At 29.4% G+C, this 9,600-nt stretch overlaps 3 protein-coding genes across 3 annotated transcripts; all 3 read right to left on the bottom strand.

The window, feature by feature from the left end:
* Positions 1–111: 111 nt before the first annotated feature.
* On the bottom strand, positions 112–1,867 carry LOC107492818 (OVARIAN TUMOR DOMAIN-containing deubiquitinating enzyme 4). Its single transcript, XM_016113873.3, has 6 exons — positions 1,759–1,867; positions 1,040–1,524; positions 807–928; positions 681–721; positions 512–610; positions 112–428 (listed from the first exon to the last, which is right to left on the bottom strand). The coding sequence occupies exons 2-6, from the start codon at positions 1,512–1,514 to the stop codon at positions 257–259; spliced, it is 909 nt and encodes a 302-aa protein (XP_015969359.1). The 5' UTR covers positions 1,515–1,524; positions 1,759–1,867; the 3' UTR covers positions 112–256.
* A 232-nt stretch (positions 1,868–2,099) lies between these two features.
* Positions 2,100–4,379, bottom strand: LOC107492778 (uncharacterized). The gene is made up of 8 exons (XM_016113835.1): positions 4,244–4,379; positions 4,059–4,155; positions 3,863–3,987; positions 3,649–3,730; positions 3,431–3,563; positions 3,180–3,337; positions 2,817–3,111; positions 2,100–2,129 (listed from the first exon to the last, which is right to left on the bottom strand). The coding sequence occupies exons 1-8, from the start codon at positions 4,377–4,379 to the stop codon at positions 2,100–2,102; spliced, it is 1,056 nt and encodes a 351-aa protein (XP_015969321.1).
* A 3,671-nt stretch (positions 4,380–8,050) lies between these two features.
* On the bottom strand, positions 8,051–9,523 carry LOC107492779 (uncharacterized). The gene has a single exon (XM_016113836.1). The coding sequence runs from the start codon at positions 9,521–9,523 to the stop codon at positions 8,051–8,053; it is 1,473 nt and encodes a 490-aa protein (XP_015969322.1).
* Between the last annotated feature and the right edge of the window lie 77 nt (positions 9,524–9,600).

Here is a 9,600-nt window from a genome sequence, read left to right as displayed (position 1 = left end):
ATAATTGGCTAAAAGTAATTCCTTTACATCATTTTCTTATGATCAAACATGTTCATTTACTTTACGAAATCATTTCTCCATAATAAATTTCACGTAATGCTTTTTTTTCCTTATCAATCTTCATGTATAACCAAACTAACGTTGCAAAAAGCTACCTCACCAAACTGACTAAATCACCATAATATACACTAGCCTAATATGAACTGACTTTTTGACTTTCGAGAAAGTCACAGCTTTAGAAATATGAAATGAAATGCTAGAATCTTGGTCTATGACCCTTTGTTGTAGGAATTTCCAATGCGTCATAATGACCATAGCCATGGTAAAGAACTGTAATTGGATTTTCCTTGCCATATTCTTGTCCATACTCGGCAATTGTTATCAATCCACCTGCATCCTCATCATACATGTACACTGTGATTGGCACCCTGCATATATAATAATCATTAACATCCAAGATTTGATTAAATTAGTACTTCAATTCTTCAAAGAAAACGAAAAAAATACTTACTGCAAAACATGAGAAGCAATGAATAATTCAGGCTCACCACCCCACACATGAGGCTTCCTTATTTGTGAAACATATGTTTCAAAATCTCCTTCTACAAACCTAAACATGTGATGAAATGTTTGTGTCTGTCACGCATTTATACAAGAACAAAACAATTTGATAAACTCACCATTCTGTCTCTTCCCTTCTTTTGATAAACTCATCAGCAACCTGCCAAACAAGAATTATGGCTTCAATTATGTCCCTGATGCAAGATTCAATCATGTTCATGCATGAAGATACTGAAACTTAATACCTGACCCCGCAACTCATCTGCTAGCTGTCTCTCCAGTCTTTCACTGGAAGCCAGTTTTCCAGATCTCAAACAAGCTCCATGAGCAACAGAACGAAACAGACACCTTCCATCTCCAGGTATTCCTGCTCATTCACCAATGCACTGACACATCACAAATGTGTATATGCTTATGTTCTTAATTATTAGTCTACTAATTAATTTGTTTATAGGGTAGAATAATGTGCAGCTTATACCTATAACATAATAATCTGTGTAAACTTTCTTGCCATGTGAGAATTTGATAGTTGACTCATTGCACTCATCAGAATTTGTAGGTTTAGAATTTGAATTGCATATAAGAAATTCAAGAAGAAAGCCACTTGGCCAAGTCATAGATCCCATAGTACTCTTAACTTTAGGGAGTAGTGCTTTTGGTTTAGATACCAAAAGCCTCATGTTCATACTTTGGCATGCCAATGAAATCACATAATGATTATGTTTCCCCATGGCAGTGGAACTAGACAATGTTGTTGTGGAAATAGACTGAGCAGCTGCATGGTTTATCTGTGATTTCTCAGGGGACAAGCTGAAGGAACATGAATTTGATGTTCCTGTTTCTTGAGGCCTAACTCCACAGATGCTGCTACTCATAAGAATCTGATGAGCATGGCCTTTGAGCATAACAGCATTTATTGAGTATAAGCTCATTGATGAAGAGCAAACACTCATCTCTTATTGCCTGAGTCAAGAACCACACACCATCATGTCATTTTTTATTGAGAACAGGAATAAATTTCATAAAAGAATTTGATTATACTGCTGTGAAAGTGTTGATTTTAGCAAAACATTTTAAATATCATAATATAACATAGGTGACAAACTAACAGGGGATGAGTTGAATAAAGGAATACCTCACACACAAAATATATGACAATAAAACAGAAAATTCTGGAAGAATGGTACGAAAACAAACCTAAAGGTTGATCAGTCAATTGAAACGTGAAGAAGGAATGTTCAAGAAAAATTAAAAATGCAATGCGTGAAGGAGGAAGATGATGAGTACATTGTGGCGGAGAAAAGCGAATTGTGGAGTGAGAATAAATAAATTCAAGGTAACGAAGTAAGGAATATATAGTTATATACATACTACACGTTTTCCACTAATGAGTAAATGTAGAGAATATGTCACACAGAAGCCATTTAACAAGCTCCTTCAAATTCAAAGCACAGAACATTTGTTACGTTAATATTGTGTTAAATTTGGTTTTAGCAAAGATACTGCATAGTTGTTCTTCTGAGTTTCTGATTTTGAGCTTAAGTTGTTTGTTTTGTTAATAAAGTATACTGCATCATACAATAATATCATGTCAATAAATAAAAAATGTTGATGATGATCTGGTGGATTATGTTATTTTAATTTCTAGTTTGCCAACCAGTTTTCTTTTTTTTTTTTTAATTTATTATATTTAATTGTCAACATTAGTAAAACTAGAATGTGACCCGCGCGATGCGCGGGACGGTAAATTAATAATAGTATATAATAAATATTAAAAATTATTATGTTTTGTAGAATTAAATTAAATATGTATAAATTAAAAATAAATTTAAATGGTATTTTATTTAAAAAAATGGTAGTATAAAGTATTTGGATGTTGGAATTGATTTTTGCATTTGGTTTAATTGATGGAATTTGTCTTCGTACGTGGCACTCGTTCTCCTTTTTTTTTATTGGTTGTTGTTAGAGTTGTTGCTTTCTTCTTTCTGTCATAGGTTGTTGTGAAGGCATGTTCCGTATGAATTGGTGAGTTGTGTGCACTTTCTTTTGTGTTGTTTGCTCCCTCTTTGCATGTATGGTCTTCTTCTGAAGATGTGTCTTGAATTTATATCATTTTTTTTCTCCTCAACCTCTTGATAGGTATGTGATCTTCGTCTGATGATATTAGTGTTGGCGAAGTTGGTTCTTATAATGAATGAATAATATAAATTAGAAATAAAAATAATGTTTTAAATAAGGAATTTTTTTAGTATTACCTGTTTTATTTGTTGTAATGGGTGTTGCTGTTCAGTGTTTTTAGTTGGAACAAATGTCTTGGTAACCGTGTATTGTTGAGAACCTTCTTTGAGATTAAACTCATTTAGTTTGACTTCAAAAATAAGTGTGAGGTTGCACAAGTTTTTCAATTGGGGTGGTGCTTCAAGATCATTACTTTTCTGGAGTGTGATTAGATTTGAAGCAGTTGTGCCCAACAATTTTTTTGCTTCGCCATCAAATAATACAAAAGTTGCTGTAGCACTTTGATCTGAAACATTTAATTGAATTCTGAACCTAAAATAAGTATTGGGTTAGTAATTAATAATTTGCTAAATGAGATTATGAAAAGTATATAAAGTTACCTTATGGTTGGATATTGTGGTGTTTGATTACATGTGCCACAGATGTAGTTGTCTCCTTTTTTATATGCTTTCTTATGACACTTTTCACATTCAACATAGTTCCATCCAAATTTGTCATCAATTCCGTTTATAGTTGCTAAAATTGTGAAGATCTTTTCCTATTCCAATATTCCATTTATGTTATCATTAGGTATATGGTATTTGAGTAAGAATGAATGTATGATGCATGTTGTGAGGTTTTTTTGTCATACCTGATCATCAGATTCCCATTGGATAGCCATTAGATCTTGAATAGTTATTCGATTTCTAATCATTCTGCTCTGAAGATTTGTGTTGACATTGTCTTGGCTTGGTATCTCCACTACTTCTTCATGTTGATTAGTCCTGTTTAGGAATTTTTTTATATTTGTTAAATTGAATAATTAAATAAATGAAATAATTTTTGAGAGACTTATTAGTTATGAAATACCCATAAGTCAGCTGTGCGAATTCTTCAGTTTCTGGATTGATATAGATTTTTGTACTTGAAGTTGTGCTAACCGAATAATGACCTAAAATATTATAATATAATAGGTTATATAAAATAAGATTGTGTTGTATTATGTCAATTAATGTATTATATAAAATATAATTCTTTGAACTAAAAAAAACAATAAATTAAAATTTTTTGAAAAAGATCATACCTTTGTATTCACTAACCAATGTTGATGTGAGTGCAACTATTTTTTGGCCCTTGATTTGTATTGTAATTTCTTTATTTATCTGACTTGAGAGATTTCTCCACAACGTGACTTTCAACACGATGTTCCTAAAATTAATAGTATTTTGTTAATAACTATATATCTAAATGAAAAATGAATTGGTTGTATATTTTTTTACTCTTTGAGTATCAATTCCATTCGTCGTATTTTTGTGGGTTTTCCTTTAACATCTACTTGTTCTTCTTCTCCTATTGCATGCAGTTTTCCAATGACATCTACAATAAAAAGAACAAAAATGTGTTGAATTTTTTTTAATAAATTATTTTGAATAAGAATAATTGAAATACTATAAAATAAAATTACCTGTTAAAATTTGTCTTTGACCCACTCTGTCAGACAATGTCTCAAGTGATGCAAATTCAAAATAGTGTTGGAGAATGTTCAAAACTGGATCTTTGATTTCTTTCACAATAGTTGTTATTAAAAAATTTGCTTTCATTGTCCCTTTAATTGGTCTATACAAATCATTTGCATCTTCTATTTTCAAATTTTTGATAGTATAGACTTTTCCTTCTTCTAACAAATGTTTGAATTTGTTCATCATATTTTTCTTTACAATTACATGAAGAGGTGTTCCCTGCAGTGTTAGTAAATCATTGTTAACAATTAGTTAAAAAAATTATTGCGTTTATTTTTTAAAATTATTAGAAAAGGAACAATGATTATCAAATTCAGAGAAGTTTAACTTTAACGATATTAAAATACAATTATATATAAAGTATTATAAAATAATATTAAAAGTATAAAAAACAAAAATATTTAAAGTATTTTTTAAATTCAATTTAAAAACAGAATAAATTTGTTTATTTTGTACTTTTTCATCTAATATAATCATTTCTAAGCAAAGAGGCTCCTCTTCATTTTTGGGTGTTAATGTTTCCCATAGACGAACCACGCGAACTTTGATAAACCAATTGTGTATGTTTGGTTATATTGTCCAATGAATGATGCTCCATTGAGTAAGTTTGAGATGTTGTATAGTTTGGAAAGAAATTTCTTATGGTAAATTTGATGTTATTTTAAAGAATAGTGATTAGAGACTTATATAAGTAGTTCAAATAGTATATAGTTTAAATATTTGTAACGTAAAATTTATTATGATTAATAATATTATTATGACATTTATTATATGGATATTTATTACATTTAATGATTGAGTTTATAGAAATTAATAAATTAATTATTGGTGTTATAAAGTTATTATATTGTTTATAACGGTAAGATATAATAAATATAAGAATATAGATTTAATATCTTTATAGGTTACAAACTTAATTTCAAAATTTATAATTTAAAAAGACTTGGTTGAAGAATATTTGTATATTATATGAATTTAATAAAAAACTTCTAGATTTATATGGACTTAATAGAAAACTTTTAGACTATTTGCAAATGTTTAAGTTTTAGGAAGTTTTAGAATACTTCACCTACATGAATAAAATACACCCGATGCTTGGTGTGACTATATGATACTCTTTTTGTATTGTAGAGATCCAAAGTTGAGACCTACATTCGCTGAAATAATGGCAGCGCTGAAGCCGTTGCAGAAGCCTATCATTGGTTCTCAATCTCAAGTGCCGAAACCGGGTAGGCATGAGAAGGCTCAGTCATCAAGAGTTGGTGCAGACTCAGCAGGATAGGAAACAAGTATACAGCTAACCATATCTTTGTTCGTTTTTGCTGATAAAGTAAATGATGGGAAGACAAGTTGTATAGTATTTTTGCTCATTCACTCTTGTGATTCTTTTCAGTCTTGTCCCTTTTCTTTCCTTTTTTTATTTCTTTCTTTCCATTTTCTTTTAAAATGTTTTTTGCAATCTGCAGTGGAGTCATTATCAGGTTGTACCATTTGTTTGTAAACAATTCTTTTGTAATTTTGTTATAATCAATTCTAAATTTTGATGTGCATAAATTATTAAATTATTTTAAAGTATTTTTTAAATTCAATTTAAAAACAGAATAAATTTGTTTATTTTGTACTTTTTCATCTAATATAATCATTTCTAAGCAAAGAGGCTCCTCTTCATTTTTGGGTGTTAATGTTTCCCATAGACGAACCACGCGAACTTTGATAAACCAATTGTGTATGTTTGGTTATATTGTCCAATGAATGATGCTCCATTGAGTAAGTTTGAGATGTTGTATAGTTTGGAAAGAAATTTCTTATGGTAAATTTGATGTTATTTTAAAGAATAGTGATTAGAAACTTATATAAATAGTTCAAATAGTATAGAATTTGAATATTTGTAACGTAAAATTTATTATGATTATTAATATTATTATGACATTTATTATATGGATATTTATTACATTTAATGATTGAGTTTATAGAAATTAATAAATTAATTATTGGTGTTATAAAGTTATTATATTGTTTATAACGGTAAGATATAATAAATATAAGAATATAGATTTAATATCTTTATAGGTTACAAACTTAATTTCGAAATTTATAATTTAAAAAGACTTGGTTGAAGAATATTTGTATATTATATGAATTTAATCGAAAACTTCTAGATTTATATGGACTTAATAGAAAACTTTTAGACTATTTGCAAATGTTTAAGTTTTAGGAAGTTTTAGAATACTTCACCTACATGAATGAAATACACCCAATGTTTGGTGTGACTATATGATACTCTTTTGTATTGAAGAGATCCAAAGTTGAGACCTATGTTCGCTAAAATAATGGTAGTAGTGAAGTAATATGCAATAATAATGATATAAATTTTTAATGAGTTAATTTACATAAATTAATAAATTAATTATTAGTATTATAAATTTATTGTATTATTTATAACGGTAAGATATAATAAATATAGGAATATGATTTCAATGTCTTTATATGTTACAAATTTAATTTCAAAAATTTTAATTTAAAAAGACTTGATTAAAAAATATTTGTATATTATATGGACTTAATTGAAAATTTTTAGACTAATATTAATAAAAAATATTAGTCCTTAACGTTTCTCTTTGAACAATTAATATATACTAACGTACCGAAAATGGCAAAAAGTTTATTAGCAGTAATTCAAAATTAATATTCTAATTACTTAATTAAATGACTTCATAAAATTTTACAGTTAGAATAGAAGCCAGTACATCTTCTTTCTGCCCATTTTTTCTTATTCCACTTTTAAAGCAACTTATTAATTAATAATAGTATTTTTATCTGTAATCATGAATAATACCAATTATTCCTAATAAAATACATAAATTAGCAAGTTGAATTAGATAATATCATATTATTAAATGTGATCGGTTCTTGATGGATCAAATTGAATGCCAATGTCTTAATGCTAAAGATGACCAAGCATTCCACCTAATATGATATTGTCACATTTAAATATATATTTTTATAGCCGTTAGTGAAGTAATATGCAATAATAATGATATAAATTTATTTACTAACTAAAAAATTATTATAAGCTTTAAAATGTAACTTTAACCTATTTAAATTGTTATATGTGATTAAGAATATTACATAAATTTCATAGACCAATTTTAATGGTTTAAAATATGATTTATAATGATATGATTAAGAATTTTGTAAAAGAAAAAAAATAAAAAACTGTAGCATAATATATAAATAAATTTAGAAGTATACAAAACTAAGAGGAAAAAATATCCTTAAATTCAATCCATGGTTATATGTATAATGTCTAAAAAGAAGTATTGAGATTTAATTTTCGGACCAGTTAAAGCATTGTAAAGGTCGACCTTATTCCGAAGCGTGTTATACCTCTAGATACAACCATTTTCACAAAAAATATGTATGAGGGATTTTAGAAGAAAGAAATATAAATATTACTCCAGAGGTAAGAAATTGATTACTTATGAAGAAATATATTATCACAAGTTTTTTCAAAAGAGTTTGGTATGAAATTACTCATCGACTCACAATGTGTAAGAGATGACTTACTTTATAGAAGATATATTCTCATGAGTTTGTTGAAATGCCATTTATATGGAATCAAGTACTGCAAGCATAAACGACTGGTAAAGAATAAGTTTATAAATAAAAAAGATAAAAGATAGGTTAAGTATATCTACTTTTAATTTCTTATATAAAATTACCTCAATGTTGTAAAAATTGTGAAAAGGCTACTACAAAATTTCTTTGTACACAATATTTAAGATTGTGTTGTCTGTTGGTTGGTCTTCGTCAGTGGTGAGAATACGCAGACCGTTTCTAGTTGTGACCCTTGACACGGCGACGTATAGTTGTCCATGAGTAAATACTTGCTTTGGGAGGTATAGCCCAACATGTTGAAGGGATTGTCCTTGACTTTTATTGATTGTCATAGCAAAGCATAGTGATATGGGATATTGCCTCCTTTTTAAGACAAATGGCCATTTAGATTCTGAAGGAGACAATGTAATTCTTGGAATTAGGACTTTTTCTCCCACACTTGAACCAGTCAAAATTTCTCCTTCAATAAACCATTTTTCAAGTTGTGTGATTTTTAGTCTCGTGCCATTGCATAATCCAGAGCCTTGGTTCAAATTTCTAAGAAGCATTATTGCAGCGCCTTTTTTCAACCTTAGTGTGTGTGGTGGAAATCCTGGAAATTTAAGTGTGTTAAGAAACTCTGTTGGATAAAGTAGGTCTTGCTCTTCAACATGAAAATCCGCTTTACAAATTGAATCAGAAGAGAAATAGATGCTTTCTTCAGCTGGTATCCTTTCCAATATATGGTCATTTATTAGATCAACCGTCTCATTTGTTGGAGTTAAGATTGCTCTAGGCACTAAGAAATTTGATTCTCCAACATGATCCTCCAAATCTTGATATATGTTTTCAATAATAGAGCGAACACCACTATCAGTGTTTTCAATCATCAAGTCTGGATCTATTGTTACCCATGCTTCTCCACTATCTGGGCAATGTTTTCCATTTCCAATGTCAAGAATCCAATTTGCAAAGTGTCTCATCTGTTCTTTTGATGCAGAATCTAAATTATCTGCCTTTAACCTCATATTTTGTTGTAGTGAATGAACCTCACAAACTTGCCAAAGATAAGAAGTCTTAATACATGCTTGAATGATGTCTTGTCTATCACCCTTGGGAATAACTGGCAAAATTTGCCTGAAATCACCTCCTAACACAGTAGTTATCCCTCCAAAAGGCTTTGCTGAGAATTCTTCTCGAACACTTTTCATAATATCACGAAGGCTTTTGTCTACAGCTTCAAAGCAATATTTATTTGTCATTGGTGCCTCATCCCAAATGATTAAAGATGTTTGCATGATCAACTCAGCAAGTTGTGTGCCTTTTTTTATGTCACATGTTGCTTCTTCTGTTGGGTTCAAAGGTATTTTAAATCTTAAATGCGCAGTTCGACCACCCGGTAGAAGTAAAGCCGCAATACCAGAAGTAGCAACAGTAATTGCTATTTTTCCTTCGGACCTGACTTTTGCTAGGAGTGTTCTCCAGAGATATGTTTTCCCTGTTCCTCCTGAACCACTTACAAAGAACAACTTGCCCAAACTCAAATCAATAGATTTAAGTACAATATCATGAATTCCTTTTTGGTCTGAGTTTAAACCAGAAGATAGTTGAACATATTCATGGTGCATTTTTATCTTGTCGTAGTTTAACTCTTGAAAAATAAGACGAATATTCATTTGGCTAATTAATGTGTCATTAGGAATTG

This window comes from Arachis duranensis, chromosome 6, assembly GCF_000817695.3.
Source record: "Arachis duranensis cultivar V14167 chromosome 6, aradu.V14167.gnm2.J7QH, whole genome shotgun sequence".
Lineage (NCBI taxonomy): Eukaryota > Viridiplantae > Streptophyta > Magnoliopsida > Fabales > Fabaceae > Arachis > Arachis duranensis.
This window is presented reverse-complemented; position numbering and strand designations above follow the sequence as displayed.